Raw genomic sequence first — 18,248 nt, forward strand, 5'->3', positions numbered from 1 at the left:
AGTTTATCCACAATGTTTTTCTCAAGTGAAAGCTCTTCCATTCACATACCATTGTATTGCTGTTGACACTTTTCAACGGGACACCTCCTACCTACTACCATGTAGGGAGTACCTTCGATACAAATGAGTCGATCCTTCATTCAAACTAGACTCTCATATTACTATTGGGATATCAATTTGGGGGTTAACATGAGAGAACATTTTTATATTTGGATCTTTCTCTTTATAGGCAACTCACATTTGTGAGAGACACACCATATACTCATCCAAAACTTTAAGGTGATAGGTGCGCGAGTTCTCTCACTTATAAATACTTAACTATCCAATTTTCTTATCAATGTAGAATTTCCTCACACTTTATTTCTCACCACTTCTTAAGTCACACTTGCTTTTTCTCAACGACAAACATATACAATAAATCCAGACTCCAGTCAAATAAAATGGTGGCCCTATACTTGTTGTCTCTCTGGGGTGCAGTTACCGTGCATAGATAAAAATCTATGCACCGTGCATAGATTATTATGGACCATTAGATCATTGGATCAAATTCTAGACATCAATTGTTATTACTCAATATTCAATACTCACCACTCAATACTTTTTACTCAATACTCAATACTGGATTAAAAACATGATCCAATGACTTATGTAGGCTTATGCATGGTGCATAAGGAAAATCCTTATGCATATTAGCCAAAGCCGTCTCTCTGTAACCGAAAACATTTATCATGTTAAATATACTACTAACATTTTAATATTTTTGTTGAATAATTTATTTAATTTATTAAATAAATAAAAATCTATATTTTTATATACAAATTAATTTAAAAATTAATCTTCTTAATTTCAATAATTATTTATCTTTTTAATTAATATGTTAAATTAAAATTATATTATTAAAAAAAAAAAGAGATACCAAATAAATTGGGTGCTAAAATCATCCAAGAGTGATACCGACATCAGCTACATTAAAAAAAGGTACTCCGCGTAGGACATATTAAGAATAAATGAAAAAACTATATAACAGAGAAAATTAATTTGAAAAAATTAGATTATTTAGCTTAAAAATCCGCGTTTTGGAGTTTTCTTTGTTGTAGCCGTTGTAACTTATCTAAAACCACTTCTCACAAACAAAAACAAAAAAAAGTGTTTATTTATTACTTCTCTCTCACAGAGAATTGATTCTCACTCCTAAATTCTTTCCCTCTCTTTTCCTTCCACATCACGAGAGAAAATCAATTCTTGTTTCGGTTACCGCATCACATTCTCTGACTCAAACAAACCACCAATTACAGAACAACAAAAAACTTTTATTTTTATTTTTTTTACTTTTTTATTTATTCAATTTCCCATCACCGTCTTATTCATCGTGGGTTCGTGGAGTGTGAAAAATCTGCTAAATTTCCGCGTATTCTTGAAGCCCCACTTCCAAAAACCGTTCCTTTTCTCTTTATACACTAACAAAACAAGAAAAAGTTTTCATTTTTGTTCTTGTTTTTTACACTACAGAGCTTTCTTTGATCTTGCAATGGAAAAAGGTTCGATTTTGAGAGTGTTGTTAATGGTGGGGTTGTTGGGTTTGTATGTGGAAGGGCTTGGTGTGAACTGGGGGACACAAGCAACTCACAAGTTGCCTCCGGAAACGGTTGTTCAGATGTTGAAGGATAATGGGATTCAGAAAGTTAAGCTTTTTGATGCGGATGATACTACCATGAGTGCTTTGGCTGGGAGTGGGATTGAAGTGATGGTTGCGATTCCTAATAACCAGCTTGCTGAGATGAATGAGTATAAACGGGCTCAACAATGGGTTAGGAAGAATGTCACTCGGTATAACTTCGATGGTGGAGTTAAGATCAAGTGAGTTTTTTTAGTTAATTTAATTGTTAATGTTTTTGAGTGTTGATCTGTGTTTGATGTTTGAGTTTTTGATTGTTTGTGTTTGGTTTGTTAGTTTTGATCCTTACCCTAGGGAGATCATAGTAATGTGTTTTGTTTGAGGATGAGTTTTGGGAACGGACAAGGTTAAGTGTGCAAAGAATCTTTTAAAAGTGAACTCAGAAGTTGTTCCTGTTTTATTCAAGGAAGCTTTATGTAATGAGGGATTCTCTCAGAATTAGATTCTTTTATTGGTATTCGTGCTTTTCTAGTAACTTTTTTCTGTGATGAGGTGAAAGGTATTTGTTCTGAGGAGGAATGGTATTAGATCCTGTCCATTTTGTATTTTGGATGTGTATATGTTCTATTCTTGGAAGGAAATATGTCTTTGTCTTCTGTAGGACCGATACCTCTGAGAAATGTGTTGTCCGATATTGACATTTGTGATTATGTTTAATTTAAAAATATTATCGGTGTTGATATGTTAGTGTCGTGTTTCCGGTATCTGTGTTTCATAGATGGTAACGAGATAACAAGAAATTGGTATTGAGATGTAATAATAATACAATTAGAGTTTGTGTGCATTCTTGTTGCTTTTGTGGTTATGAGATGTATGTATTTAACAATTTTAGAGTAAATTTGGTGCTTGTATAAATTTTATTGATAATGTCTTTCATGTTTTTGGAAGTGTTGTCAATCGCAGATCACAGAAAATAACGGTTATGCTATATAGTGCTATAGCCGCTATCCGACAACACTAGATTTCGTAACATTTATTGAACCTTATGATGGAAAATCTACTTGTTATGATTAAACACCAGATCTTAAGCTTTGATGAATGAGATATTCAATATTGATTGCTTCAACTTCTCTCTAAGTGCTAATTTTGTCTGTTAATTCTTAGGCAAACTTGCAAAATATTTTAGGGAATACTTTGGTACGTTTGTTGCGATAATTGTTGTGATTGTTGGTCTTGTTTTTGTCATTGGATTGGTCAAACTCTCAAATGACTGTATTGTAACGCGTCGCAAACATGTTGCTGCCGTCTTTATTTGGAATGTATTTTTTTATTTTCTTGCCAAATTTTGATTGATTTTAATGTGAATTGTGCTTTCTGTCTAATTTTTCTCTACAGATATGTAGCAGTTGGGAACGAGCCATTTTTGAAATCCTACAACAATTCATTCTTGAATATCACACTACCTGCACTGCAGAACATTCAAAATGCCATCAATGAAGCCGGTCTTGGAAATACTGTAAAGGCTACCGTGCCTTTAAATGCCGACGTGTATGAGTCTCCGGTGGACAATCCTGTTCCATCTGCAGGAGTATTTAGGCCTGATATCAACGGTCTCATGACTCAGATGGTAGAATTTCTCAACAAGAATGCTGCACCATTTACAGTCAACATTTACCCCTTCTTAAGTCTTTACGGAAACGACGACTTCCCTTTCAACTATGCCTTCTTTGACGGGGTAGACAAACCGATAAACGATAACGGAATCTTATACACCAACGTCTTCGACGCAAATTTCGATACATTAGTTTCTGCTCTCAAATCAGTCGGTTTTGGCGACACGCCGATTTTGGTAGGAGAAGTAGGATGGCCTACAGAAGGCGACAAGAGTGCCACTACCGGAAACGCAATAAGATTCTACAACGGCCTCCTCTCAAGGCTCGCAGCAAACAAAGGAACCCCTCGCCGTCCCGGATTCATTGAAGTCTATCTCTTCGGACTCATCGACGAAGACGCAAAGAGCATCGCCCCAGGGAACTTCGAGAGACACTGGGGAATATTCCGATACGACGGACAGCCGAAGTTTACAATGGATCTTTCAGGCCAAGGTCAAAACAAGCTTCTAGTCGGTGCACAAAACGTGAAGTATCTCGATCAATCATGGTGCGTGTTTAATCCCGACGCCAAAGATCTTAGCAAACTTAACGACAATATCAACTACGCTTGCACCTACGGAGATTGCACTGCACTCGGATATGGATCTTCTTGCAACAACCTTGATGCCAATGGAAATGCTTCTTATGCATTCAACATGTACTATCAGGTGCAGAATCAGGATCGTCAAGGTTGCAATTTTCAAGGGTTAGCTAAGATTACTACAGAGAACATTTCAACACCTACTTGCAATTTCCTCATTCAGATTGTTCCTTCTTCAGCATCATCTTCTTCTATGTCCTCATTTGCTGTTTTGTTGTTTATTGCTTTCTCTATGATTCTCTTGGCTTAGTATTTTATTGTACATACATTATTAGAGAGATGTTTTCTTCATTTCATGAAGAAATAGTTTAGCTTATTTAAGGTTTCAACATTTATTTGACAGGGTGATATTTTAGTTTATTGACTTATTTAATAAACAAAATTTCTTAGATTGAGAGTTGTTTATTTTCATAGTAAAATTATGTATATTAATTGGAAGTGATATAAATGCTATTAAAAATTATAAAGTGAATCACTCATTTTAAAAATACTTTTCACTTTATAGATATGTTAGTTATTTTAAAACAGATAAAATATATAATAGAAGATACAGAAAATGTAAGAGAAATATAATGATGAAATAAATGTTTGGATGAAAGTTGAAAATTTCCTATGAAAGTTGAATTTTAATCTTTTCAATAGGGTATATCAATTGTGTGTTTCGATCCAACCACACTTTCCTAACTGCCTAATAGATTTGTGTGACAATTCAAGCTTCAATTCAAAGCTTTAATGGTGGCTTCATTTTCAACACTAATCAAGTTTCTATAGTAAAACCTCATCAAATTAAGCAGCAATGTCTGCAACAATAATGGAAATTCCTAAACTTCAAATGTTTGCAACAATAATGGAATTCTTGAATTTCAAACTGTTGATCAATAGTCCCAAAAAGGGGAGTGAATTGTGATATTAGAATTTAAAAAAACTATAAAACTTTAATTTTAAAATTTATTTTAGAGGATAGAAGAAAATAGAGAAGGAGCAACGGAAAAATAGAAAAAAAGATAAGAAAGAAATAAGTAGTTGAATAGAATAAAAAACAGAGAATAAAGAAAATAAAGGATAGAAAGATCACACTAGAGAATTATTCTGATTCGACCTAAATCATTTAACTTATTCTAGTTCCTAAGAGTTTTTTCTTGAGATTTTCACTAAACAATCTTGAGATTTTCACATGATCAGTCCAAACAACTTTTCACAATTACTTAAACTTTTGCACATAGTCGGCTCACAAACTTTATAACACCAAAGCTTTTTCACATACTAAGCTCAATAGCCTTTATTGAATCTTTTTGCACGCTTATCTTACAACTTTCAAATTTGTAAATTTTATTACAAAGAAATCGCAAGAGAACTACGTTCTTGAATAAACACTTTAAACACAACACCAGTATAATTAGGGGTGGCAAAACGGGCTCAGCCCGCCGGATAAACATGTTTTACCCGCACATTTTTGTGAAGTGAGTCAAGATTTTAGACTCACACCCTCTAATATTTCCTCCCTGTCCCATCCCATTTTTTTTACGGGCACAAGCATTCACATAAACTTTTACAATTTTTAGTCTTTAAAGGTGCAATATCCGCCTTGCCCCCACTCTTATTCTTTTACGGGGCGGGTCAAGATTTTAGTCCTGCATTCTCAACTATGTCCGCTCAGCCCTGCTTCATAATTTTGTAGGGCGGAAATAAATGAGACAGACATGCTTATTTACCACAACTCTCACATGAAACTTTTTACTCTCTTAACACTAAGGCAACTCTAGTGGAAAAAGAACTTTAAAGAAGATTGGGAGAAAATGATAGAAGATAATTTCTATTCAGAAAACTGGTGTGTCTTGAAATGAGGAGAAGCCTCCTTTATATAGAAAAAAAATCTGGCTAAAAAAGAAAGTGATTCATGAGCCTTTTTAATGAGTTAATCGATTAAAAATTATGTATTAATTACTTAACCAAGGTAAATTAGGAAAGTTTGAATTTCTACATCACCTAATCGATTATTAGCTTCCTTAATCGATTAAGAGATATTACACTTTAATTTAATTGATTACAAGAACGTCTTAATCGATTAGCCATTATTTGTACCTTCATAATTGATTTAAAATGCATCTAATAGATTAATTGCTTATCTGAAATGGTTTTTAAGAATTTTTATAAAAAAATAGTAGGTTTGAAAACATTGTGTGTGGGTGCGTGAGCATTATTTTAGTACCTTAAGACTTACTTTGATTGCTTTTACAATAAACATATCAAAACTAGGAAAAACCCTAAACAAAAGATCATGTGAGCTTTCACACTTTCACATATTTCACAATTTCAAGACCATAACTTCACGGTCCTTTGCCTGATTCAACATTGTCCCGAACATTCGATTGTAACTTGATATTATTTTGATGAAGCTTGCGATATCTCTTTCTTATTCAGATGCCACTATCAAAAACATTTGAAAAAGTTGTCGTGATCAAAATCATTTGACAGTTATAATCATCATAGCCATCTGACATATGTAATCATTAAGACCATTTGATAATTGTCATCATCAACATTCTTTGAAAATATTACCTGCACATCACATAGAACCACACAAACTACTTTCACCAGAGATCCAACTTAATTGTAAAAGGTTTCTTCTATCTTCTCCTCTTCGAACACCAACGATTTGTTTGGACCGAAGTTATCAATCAAATTATAGGAAAACAATTATCTTATATGGAACCAACCAACAAATGAGATGATTTTCACAATGAAAATGCATAAATTCACGGTGAATCCCAAAATTCTATTGAAGTTCAAAACCATTCAAAATATTCAAGTAGGTGAAAGCTCTGATGATTATGAGTCAAGGATTATTCAAAATCAATCTTTATTCATTTGGCTACTATCCATAATTTTTGAATCAGTTCTACTTAGGGTTCTTTCGTTCAAACATTCCTATGAATTTTGGGATCAAACTCATATATACTTTAATGCACAAATGAAATCAAAAGCTCGCTAGTTAAGAGTAGACTTAAAGTAAAAAAAGAAAGACAATCACTCAATCACTGAGTTTGTGTTGAGAATCAAAGTCATTGCTAATTCTCTTTTGGAGTTGAAGACACAATTTTGGAACAAGATTAAATTAATTTTATCCTCAATGTTCTATCTAAAGAGTACAATCCCTATGTAATGAAAATGTTTAGGGAGCAAAAAATCACCAACTCTCTGCAATGTGGAAACACTTATCCATGTCCAATAAGCTCAACTGGACAAGTTCTGACAAGAATAGTCGTCACCCCTGTTGGAACAAATTTGTTCATATTCCTTGGGTTTTGATGATAAAAATGTACTTAAAGAACAATTGGGTATATCAATATTTGTTTAAGCGTGCAAGATCATAATCTTAAAAATCAACTTGGCTTTTGTTAGACGAAAACAACTTATCTAGGGGGGGGGGGTGACTAGATCCCCAAGTCAAAAATGACATTTTAAAACATATTTTGAAAATCACAAAATCTATGGTAAGCGGAAGGTTTGGCCTAGATCAATTAAGTTGTCTAAACCAAACTGATTATTGGAAACTCAGATATACGCACAATTGTAAGAAAGGGATAACAGTGATAAGCGAGTTGATACACACAATTCTCAGTCAATCGTTTCGATAGGATTTCTATGTAACCTATTTCCAATGAAAATAGTAAGAAAAACATGAATTGACAAATTATCGAACACTTGGCGTGCAATCAATTTTTCAGATTTTCCTTTCAAGTTTGTTGATATCAAAAACCTCTTACAATCACTTAAATTGTAAGGCAATCAACAAATCAATATAGCTTTAAATAATCAATGGAAAATCACTACGAAATGATTACTTAATCAATGTATTTAACAATTTGCTAATAAAAATTTAAACGCAAGAGATAGAGAGAAAAGACTAGGAGTTATTTAGGAAGTTCACCGATGGTCCTTGCTACGGATACGTCTGCCCCAAATTCCAATGTGGAATTGAGATGTCAATCTTACTATGCAAAAAGCTGTTTACAAGAGAAATGTAGCAATCCAACCCTACAAACCCTATGTTTAATTTTTATCCTTTCACTCCTCTTACCTTGATCTGAGTTTGATCAAGTCACCCAACAAAGCCAATTGATTCACCGTCTCGCACTACTCCTTTGCAAGAAACCACCGTTCTTTCAAGCTTTTACTCGGTCGAATCCAAATTGCGAATTATTTTCACCCAAGATTACTAATTCATTCACTGTCTCACGCTACTTCTTTGTAAGAACCACCTGTTCTTCAAAGCTTTCACTTGATCGAATCCAAATTGCATAACTCTTTTCGAAACCCCTGAATCAACACCTTGATCTTAGAGGAGAAACCCTCACAGTTTTTCCAATGAAACCCCCAAAGATTCTCAACCCAATTACCCGGTACACCTACCTAAATTGGACGTTATCAACCTAGTCTAGATGGCACCCAAGTAAAAAATGATTATGTGTAGTTTGCTTGTGTGTATGCATAAATGAAAGGTTGAAGATGAAGAGTAATTTTTGTATGTGTTTATAGTTTCATCAAGTATGAAATGATGCATGTATGAAGTATTTATAGTTGTGCAAGTTAGAGGCAGAAGGGAAACCTAGAAATTTGAAAAATAATGCAAATTTTCATAAAACCTACAACATGTGTTGACACATATAAGTCATGTGTCGAATCATGTAATTTTATGTGTTGACCTATGAGTAACAGAAGCTACACGCTTTAAAATTGCATCACATGTGTCAAGCTGAAAATCGTATGTGTCGACACATATAAGTAATTTATTGAGTATGTGTCGACCTGAAATGTTGTATGTGTCGACACATAGAAACATAAGCTACATGCTTTATTATTGCAGTACATGTGTTGACCTATACAATGTATGCGTCGACACATACACTTGTGTTTTGAGTAAAAAAATGATTTTTAAAGCTTGCAGCTGATGTTTAATGCCATGTAACTGATTTGTGATGCATGATACCTTTTTCAAACATGTTCTAAGTGAATTCTAAGATCCCTAATACAAAGGAACACATAATGACTAGGAGATACCGTCCAATATACAAAAATGCTAAAATTTTCTTAAGTTTCGACATCATGCAAAACATCTAATGGGCAAGTGCACTCATAATTTTGACCCTAATAAATAGCTTATGAAGAGAAGCTTAAGGTCTCAGATTCTGAAGGATCAGAATCTGATGACTCAGCACTTGGTATCTCAGCTTTTGGTGACAACTCATACTCTAAAGACTCGAGTTAAAGGTACTTAGCTTCTTGTCTGTACTTTGTCTCTAAAAGCATAACCATTTTGTCAAAGCCAGATTTTGGAGAAAGTCAACTATAGTTTCTTAGTGCAGGGCTCAAGGAAAGTTGACATGATCTTTTAAGTCTGCTCCAATATTGTTGTAGATATCTAGGATGAGAAAGACACCCTAATTAAAGTTGTTACACAGAGGATGAAGATCTTAATAGATTATCTTTCAACTTCTCTCTTGAAACTACTTCTCTCCTTATATTAATACTCAAAATTTATTATTGTCCTACTATCTGATGCAGAATTTAGATTAATATACTATTTAACTCAACTGACGTCAAAGACAAAAATTAAACGAAATTCAACATATAAGAACTTCATCTAAAAAAAATTAGAGACTAAAATAAAAAACCGTTTCAACTTACATAAAAAAAAACTATTTAAACCTATAATTTATTTTATAAATATTCATTTAACCCATATATTTCCATCAACATATGAAAAAACAAGTATTTTGACTTCTTAACCTAGAAGGATTTTGAGTAAAAAAAAAGTCCTAGTAAGGTTATTTACTACCCTTTTAACCATTCGATTTGAACCTGAATTTGAGTTTGAATTAGGTTAAGATCACATTCAAATTCATACACACCCGTTAATACATAACATCACACGCTCTCTAGTCTCTACATTATGTATAGTCAAATTTTGTTTGATTATTTAGTTATTTTTCTACCTCCCTCCATGTGATTCTTTATATTGAGGTGGGACCGTTTGATTTTTGAAGAGGCAGACAAAGAAATTAAGATTATAGAGGTTGTTTTCTAGTCTCAATTATGCACCTCTATAATCTACCAACTATACACACTTCACTCTCAAAAAGGACACTTGATTTTGTTATTATCCATGTCCCACAATAAAAAAAACACCACACAATTATACATGTGGCAAAATGGGTACGATCACATTGTTCGTCTTGCCCGTATTATTTTGTAGGACGAGACAAAATTTTAAGTCTACACTTTATAATATATTTGTTTCGTCTAATTTTGCTTTGTGTTTTTGCAAACTGCAGTGATTAGTAAATTTTTGCAATTTTTAATGTTTAAAGATGTAAGATCTGCATGTATATTCCAACTAACTCACCCTTACTCTTTTATAAAACGGAACAAAATTTAAGTTTGCGCCTTCAACTAATACGCGTTCCACTCTATTTTTACGAGCTTTTTCAGAACGGAGATAAATGGGGACAAGACGCCCTTTTGCCACTCCCTACACAATTACACATTGCACCACCTCACCCAATATTCAAGGCCACCAGAAAATTTACATTTCTTAGCTGTTTTTCCTCATAAAGGGATTCGATTACTTTTTCTTTTGACTTTGGTTACAAGTAATTTAATAGGCTCCATTTAACCATCTTTTTAAAAATTTCAGATTCTTTTGACAGCTAGAGATATGCTTATCAAGTAAAACTCTTGAAATATTTATTTTTATTTCCAATACTCTAATATAATTTTTTTACATAAGGAGAATAATTTTTTTATTACATAATCTTTTTTAATAAGATGACTTAATTACTCAGTGTTTGTTTTCACAAGCAACGTTTGTATATATGGATGGATCAGATACAGACAACGTCATAATCAGTGAATCTATTTTGGACTAAAATTAAATTTTCAAATTTCAAATTTTAAGATTAGTGGAGGGAATTTGAGTGACAATAAGCATCATCAATCAGTTCAATATGGATGAATGAAAATGTCTCATGTGAAAGCTTAATGACACGAGTCTCCAACGTATTCATCTCTTATTTGGCTCTTTGCTATGACATGACATGTGATCCCCTTATTAGGCATATCAGTGGAAATAAAAATTAATTTAATTTAAAAGAATTAAACAAAATTAAATTTTATAATTTATTGAATATGTTTTGTGAAAACAATTCAAATATATTACAATTTTGATTTTATTTTCAAAGAGATTAATTACTATGCACTGTCAGTGTAAAAGTTTTTACACAGTCATGAATCATAACCACCCACTAATACGAATTAATAAATAATTAAATTAAAAATAAAATATAATTTACAATCCAACGTTCATTATTCACAGACGGTGTAAAACTTTTTTACACTGTCAGTGCATTCCAATTAAACTCATTTTCAAAACGAAAAAAATTAAACTTAATTTAAGGAAATCTCTCGTCCCGCACTTTGGAGGTTCTCATACACCATGAGTATTTTTAAAAATACAGGGGTGTATCTCTAAAAATACATTTTTTCTAATTTAATGTTGAATTTTTTCGTAGATGCATCTATGAAATCTTTTTTTAACGTTGTTTAAACGGTTCTATAGATGTATCTACAGAGTAATTTAACATTAAATAAAAAAAAACTGCTTTTGGAGATACACCTCCATAAGCACGGGGCAAAAATAAAACTTTGCCAAATGTCTAAGAATATTATGGGGTGGATTGAGACATTGTCTAATTTAAATGTTAACAAAGTAAAAGAAAAACAAAATAAAGTAGATAAATTTTAATTGCTTTATTCAAGATAATCAAAATACACAAAATAAAGTAATTATTCCACAAATTATTATTAACTGTTTCGTTCAGAAATCATGAATAGTTGATGATAAAGTGAAATACGACGCAACTGTGATGAAGTAAGTTTGTGGAACGATGAAGCGGAATATACTTGCAAGTTAGTATTTCAACGCCTAAGCTAGAAAATGAATGAATAGTGCAAGTGCGAAATCAGTAAAATATCAGAGACTTCACGGGTGAAAAGTTTTATATATAAAGTACAATTAGAACCATTTCGAGTCGTCAAGCGTAGAATGCACATGATTCTTCAATCAGATCTAACGGCGGGAAATCGTTTGAGAGCAATGATTGGGTATTAGCCTCTCAATTATGGAACCACTCGATCTTCAGCAATCTAACGTTCACGCCGAGGAAACTCGAAAATCACAGTTGTCGTCACCTCCGACATTTATAATCCGCTCAATGTATTTGTGCATAAAAAGCGCTATCTCTTCAATATGGATGATTTTTAGTAATGGCGGTGAGGAATTTTGGAGTCGAGGAATCCAAAAAATGTGAGTCAACATGTTCAAAGTATGAAGGAGATAATCTCGGGGAGTTGTCATTTTGTGTCAGTTTGACCTTTTCATGGGCACCCTTTATTTTTTAACTGATTCTGAATGTGGTTTCAAATCTGTTGTTTCTGGATAGAAGTCTTTCTTAGTTACTCTTTGATATGCAATCTCATTATGTCATCAGCTTTCATGAATCTCTCTTGGATCACTTTCCACTCGCTCATGATAGATATGTTTGATTTATCACCCTTCATCATATCACCATCATCAAAACGAAGCTTTTTCCAACGAGTACAAACTTCATTCGTACGTATTGATTTTTCAAGCTTTATCTTCTTTAAAATTAAACAAGCACATTGAAGACCATAAGTATTCTTAAATGTACATCCACACTTTGAGCTATCAGAACCTATTTTATCCGTTCGCTTGGCTACATGAAAAATAAAACCCAATTTCGCTTGAGATACGCTGCCAACCAACTATGAATAAAGGATGTTGTTGTCTTTGAATCAGGGTTCTACACAATAATGCTCCGACCAAAAGATGTATGTATCTCATTATGTTGGTTTTAGTGCATTTGATTAATGACGTCTCGATCTCAACAAAAATCACCTTTATGGATTCCCAAACTAATTCTACAGTCTAGCATGTGCAGATTCAACTCAATTAGTTGTTATATTGCCAAAGTGTTGAACCTGATCGGTCCATGCATAAACAAATCTTCTCTTTAACCTGATCCAGAATATTGCCCTTAATATATTTCAGCAAATTTGGATATATCTCACACACAATCTTGAAATGTAAAACAGATTCGACATATAATTCTTCTTTGGAAGAACTTAGTATAGAATTTCATGCATCCATTATATTTTCCACCACCACACTAGGTTTGGCAATTCTTCCATCTTCACCTTTGAATTGTTTCATGTCAACCGCAGGTTTTAGTTGACTTTTTTTCTCACATATTTTGTTATATGGTATTTACAATTTACAAAGTAATGCAGACAATGTAGGAAACACTGTTGCATACGAATTCATCAGTGCAGTGTCACGGTCGGTGATTATGACTTGTGGCATATTTTCTTGGTCCTTCAATAAAGTCTTGCATATTTTCAAAGCCCGTGTAATGTTTTCCCATTTTTCGGATTCTAAAAATGCAAAACCGACTAAATAAGTCATCTACGTAGAAGTAACACCAATAATTTCCAAGAGTGAAAGTCTATACTTGTTTATTTTATACGTTGAATCAATTATGAGCATGCTAGAAAATATTTTGAACAACTTTATGGAATCGGGATGACTCCAAAATATATCTCGAACAATGACTTTATCCTCACAAACTCTGTACCTTGAAACATAGTTGTCATTCTCCAAAAGCTTTAACTGTTGTTGCATATCAGATTTTGGTCATCTTAGTGCCTTGTTGTCACGATCACGCACGTTGTATATTTGCTTGATATTTAAAACATTTCAAGGTCTTTTCCATTTTAAAGATGCAAGTATGTTTTTCGGAGCCACCATGTTTAATGTCTTTTCCATTTTAAATTTACGAGTCTCATCCGCCATACGATATTTATGCAATTTAAATGGACACTCACATCTCCTCGATCTAGTGTCATCTCATTTTAAATTCTTTATCCTTGGTTGGTACATCCCACTTCTTTCGCATATCATTGTTACAAATGTTTGTCTTCTATCCGAACTATTGTCAGATCTTTCAATTACAACGCCAAACTCCAATTTTTCAACCCCCATATCGACCCATTTGAGCATATGTTCATGAATAATAAACACTTATGTATTTGTAAATTAAGTACGAATATCTACCTCGACAACAATCTGTCAAGCCTCCGGTTTAACATCATCATTCGCTTCATATGGTTTAACATCATCATTCGCTTCATCTGGTTTAACATCATAATTCATTTCATTTGGTTTAAAATCTTGCTTCACTTCGACAGGTTTAACATCCAGACTCATAATTTTGAGAAACATATTCGAATGCATTATGTCTAATACCACCAATAACAGAAACAGGGGTGTTCAAAACCGAACCGGCCCAATAGAAAACCGTAAAATCGAACCAAATCAAAACCGCAAAAAATCGCAAATGGGTCAAATGTATTTGGGTTATTCTTTAACAAAACCACGCAGTTCGGTTTGGTTTGTGGTTTGTATTTTACAAACCGAACCAAACAGCATCATGTTAAAACTCAAAGTTCACTTAACCCACATCCAACCCAAACTCAAACCTGTTATGACTTAGCCTTACGCTTAAGGTTTCAGTTTAAGTCTTCTCAAATCTCTCATAGCGGTATCGCACATTCTTCTCATCTTCTTTTGCAAGCACATCTTGCACCTTTTTCTCCAGTCTCTCATCTCTAATGTTCTTTCTTTTTCATCTTATTAATTTTATTCTACTGTTCTCTCTTATAATTATGTTTTTAATGTACTTCTTCTCTAATATCTCCTCTTTTATGCTCTTTCTTTTGCATTTTCTCTAATATTTCATCTCTGTCTTTTCTATTTTATTATAATATTTTTTATATTATTTTTTGCTACTGTTTTATGTTTTTTATTCCACTTTTGTCTAATCTTATTTTTGTATATTAAATAGAAAGTTGTTGTCAAAATATGATGAAACTTGTTGTTATTTGATAAGTCATAAATAACTAAATACAAAATTATGTTGTCATCTATATGTGTATGTATGGCTCAATAACTTTTTTGTAAAAAACCGAACCAACCCAAACCGCATTGGTTTGGTTTTATTTCTAAAAGCCAACCGAACCAAACTCAACTGCACACTTTTTTCTCTTGCGGGTCAGATTATTTTTTATGTCAAAATCGCCTAAACCGCACCGCGAACACCCCTAAGAAAAATAGTGTTACAAATCAAACTAACAGGATAATCCATGCACATCTGGACTACACCAAACTTTGTCTGCAAATGCATATCCGAATTCAACGTTCATTTTTCAACTCATAAACAAGATTAATACAAGGAATGGGGAATGAAATGAAATAACTTTACCTCCAATTCTAACTTGTTTTGCTCCCTTTGATGTGATGAAATACAAAAATGATATTGGTGTTGAAGAGGTGATTAAGAATGAAAAAAACTTTTGTAAGAGTTTTGAAAATAGAGTATTGTTTGAGTATGGAGAAGAAGATCATGCAAGGTGGTGTTTTATCCAATTTCTTGTTGGACATTTTCAGATATGCATCTCCTGAAATATCATCGAGTCGTTAATTTAACCGGCTATGTGAATAAAAACACAGTAAATGAGTGCATAAGATATTTCGGAGATGTATCTCCCGATACACCAAAAATTTATACGGAGATGCATCTTTGAGACCATGTTTTTTGCAAAATGAGGTGAATCTCAAAAAAGTGAAAATTGATATAATTTTAAATGCGTTCAAAAATACATCTTCAATATAAAAAGAACATTTTTAAATTTTCAATGATGGAGAAGGCCCCACTAAAAATGAAAAGAATATTCTCATAAAAAATTAGAAAAAGTTTTCTTCTCTTTCAAAACTGATATAGGTAGAGTTTTGTATCGTCTTAAAGGACTTATAAATTACCAAGCAAAGTGGCAACGATAATAAGTTGGTAAAAGGTACCCGTCATAAAAACGTCAAGTATCCTTCCAAAATGCCTATTGTTATTAATTATTGAAATTTGAAAGTTAATAAAGTAAAGATCAGATAATGCATGATACAGTAAAATTAATAAATCTTCTTGAAATATGATTACGGTGTTTTATTGCCACTAAATATTGCCTCTTCTTTACGCTTTCAACAAACATTAAAGTTACACTTGCGCCACCAATCATTAGTTGGTTCTGTGGTGATTTACGCTGAATTTGGTAGAGAGGGCCACGGTTCGATCTCCGCAACTACGATCGGGAGAGGGCTGGAACCACTTGATGCCAGAACTGACTCCCGAACCGGACTAAACTGGTTTTTATAAATAAAAAAAAGTTACACTTGCACGTCTTGATAGCATATTTTATCAAGTTTTTTATTTTTTATTTTGCAAAATGATCATATTTTTTCAACAACAATAAGAATCGAAATAAAGTGGGGGAATTGTATAAAATTTGTAGGGGCTATATTCAAATATTGATTAATTAAAACTATTGTGGTGTTTTTGACTAATTTGGAGTCGACTCAAACAAATTGTATGCTCTATGTTAGATTCTTAGTCTCTTGATTTTTAATTTGTCATAACAACTCTAATATTAATAGTAAATTTGTTGGTTGGATAAAAACACCAAACTCTTAGTTGAATTTAACTTTAATATTAAATTCGTTAAAAGTAAAAATATGTAAAACAAAGAAAATTAACAATTAACATAAATGATCTCAAACAATTAAAAAATAACATGTGATTAATAATAGCAAACTTACAACAAGTAAGATAAATATAAGAACAGAAATTGATTTATTCTAGGAAAGAAAATAATTATCTGATTTATTATACTTATAAAAATTGTTACATCAGATTACAAAAGAATTATAAAAAAATAGTCATTCAAGTTTTTAGGAACAAATCTAGTTTATATTCAAGTATTTTTCATATATCTCTTAAATTCTCTATATATGAATCGCACAAGCCCAATGTATTTAGAAGTGTTCCTCAATCTTTCCAACTCTCCATATATGAATCGCACATGTTTAATATATTTAGAAGTGTTTTTCAATCTCGTTAGATATCTTCAAAGGTTTCCAAAATTCCAATAATACAATCATAATTTTTTTACCCTTGTATCTCTAAGTTTCTCATAGGATTGTAGTCTCATCCCTATATCTTTCATACTACATTTTGAAGATTGTAAGGACGAGAATGATCGAGATAAATATTTATAACTATTAAAACTCAAGGAAACATTAACAATCCAAAATATAACTCATTAACGATTAGAATAAGAAATATCTTATAATATCATTTATATTAATTTAGAGTATATCTTAGTATCTTATAATATCTCTTATTATAACATATTTATATATTCAAACATTAACAAATTAATCTGCAAACAGAAACAACTGAGCCTGAAACCGCAAACCGCTCGGATCAGACCCACCCCTCACTATACCTGACCTGCCGCCAGACTCCTCTAACACCCCCAGACTGTCGCCATCACGGCTCTACTGCTTCCAACCAACTTTTAGATGTCTAGAAGATTGTCATCACTTGCCTCCACTCGCCTAACTGCCTCTACAACTTTGGCATCTAATATTCTTGCTGCTATTTGGCTTTTTAATTTCAAACAATCTTGAAACATATTTTATTTTTCTTTATCACTTAATGTTTTAAGACATGCTTCTACACCATTGTTAATTCTTGATGCCACCTTAATACTTGAGAGGTAAATATAGATAGGATAATGATCAATTTGAAGTCTTGGAATAAAGATAAATTTGGTAATATTTTTTGTTGTAGCGAAACGATTTTTATTCACTTGAATGGGATTGGTCGGTCCCTTCTTAAGAGGAATGATTATGAATAAGACATATTAGAGATAACATATACAAAGAATATACATGCATCCTCTTATAGGAAAATATTTATAGGTTTCATCAAGTTAAATACAAATAGATTATCAACCTACTCTCATTAATAGAATGCATAATCATATCTCGACTATAAAAAGAAAATGGCTTAGGTTGGCTTGGAGTTACTGGAGGCTTTTATGCATTTCTTGTCCCGATATCGTTGACTGTTGTAGAGGTTTGACCTTGTAACAACCATTGAGAAGGATGAAATTTCAATAGGATCTAGAACCATATTGGAACGGAATTGGAACAAGATTCTAAGGAATTGGAACAGAATGAGAAGTCACTAGAACCATATTAGTTTTTGTTATCAGAAGAGGTGGAGTTTCTCTCTTGAGATCGGGATCATGAACGTTGTGGTAGCGGCAACGAGGTTATTACGGTGAAGAGACAGTGGTTTTCACATAAATTCAAGGGAATCCGTACTCGCTTCGCACAAACGATGTC

General features: G+C 32.7%; 1 protein-coding gene across 1 annotated transcript; it reads left to right on the forward strand.

The window, feature by feature from the left end:
• The first annotated feature begins 1,160 nt into the window (after nt 1-1,160).
• On the forward strand, nt 1,161-4,228 carry LOC131609916 (glucan endo-1,3-beta-glucosidase 8-like). The gene is made up of 2 exons (XM_058881746.1): nt 1,161-1,857; nt 3,011-4,228. The coding sequence occupies exons 1-2, from the start codon at nt 1,529-1,531 to the stop codon at nt 4,116-4,118; spliced, it is 1,437 nt and encodes a 478-aa protein (XP_058737729.1). The 5' UTR covers nt 1,161-1,528; the 3' UTR covers nt 4,119-4,228.
• Nucleotides 4,229-18,248: the final 14,020 nt, after the last annotated feature.

Source organism: Vicia villosa, linkage group LG6 (genome assembly GCF_029867415.1).
Source record: "Vicia villosa cultivar HV-30 ecotype Madison, WI linkage group LG6, Vvil1.0, whole genome shotgun sequence".
Taxonomy (NCBI): domain Eukaryota; kingdom Viridiplantae; phylum Streptophyta; class Magnoliopsida; order Fabales; family Fabaceae; genus Vicia; species Vicia villosa.

Excerpts from the sequence above, each read along its gene's own strand:
- LOC131609916 (XM_058881746.1), top strand. The coding sequence starts at position 1,529 with ATGGAAAAAGGTTCGATTTTGAGAGTGTTGTTAATGGTGGGGTTGTTG. Across the intron at positions 1,858-3,010 it reads GATGGTGGAGTTAAGATCAA|ATATGTAGCAGTTGGGAACG; the intron begins GTGAGTTTTTTT and ends TTTTCTCTACAG.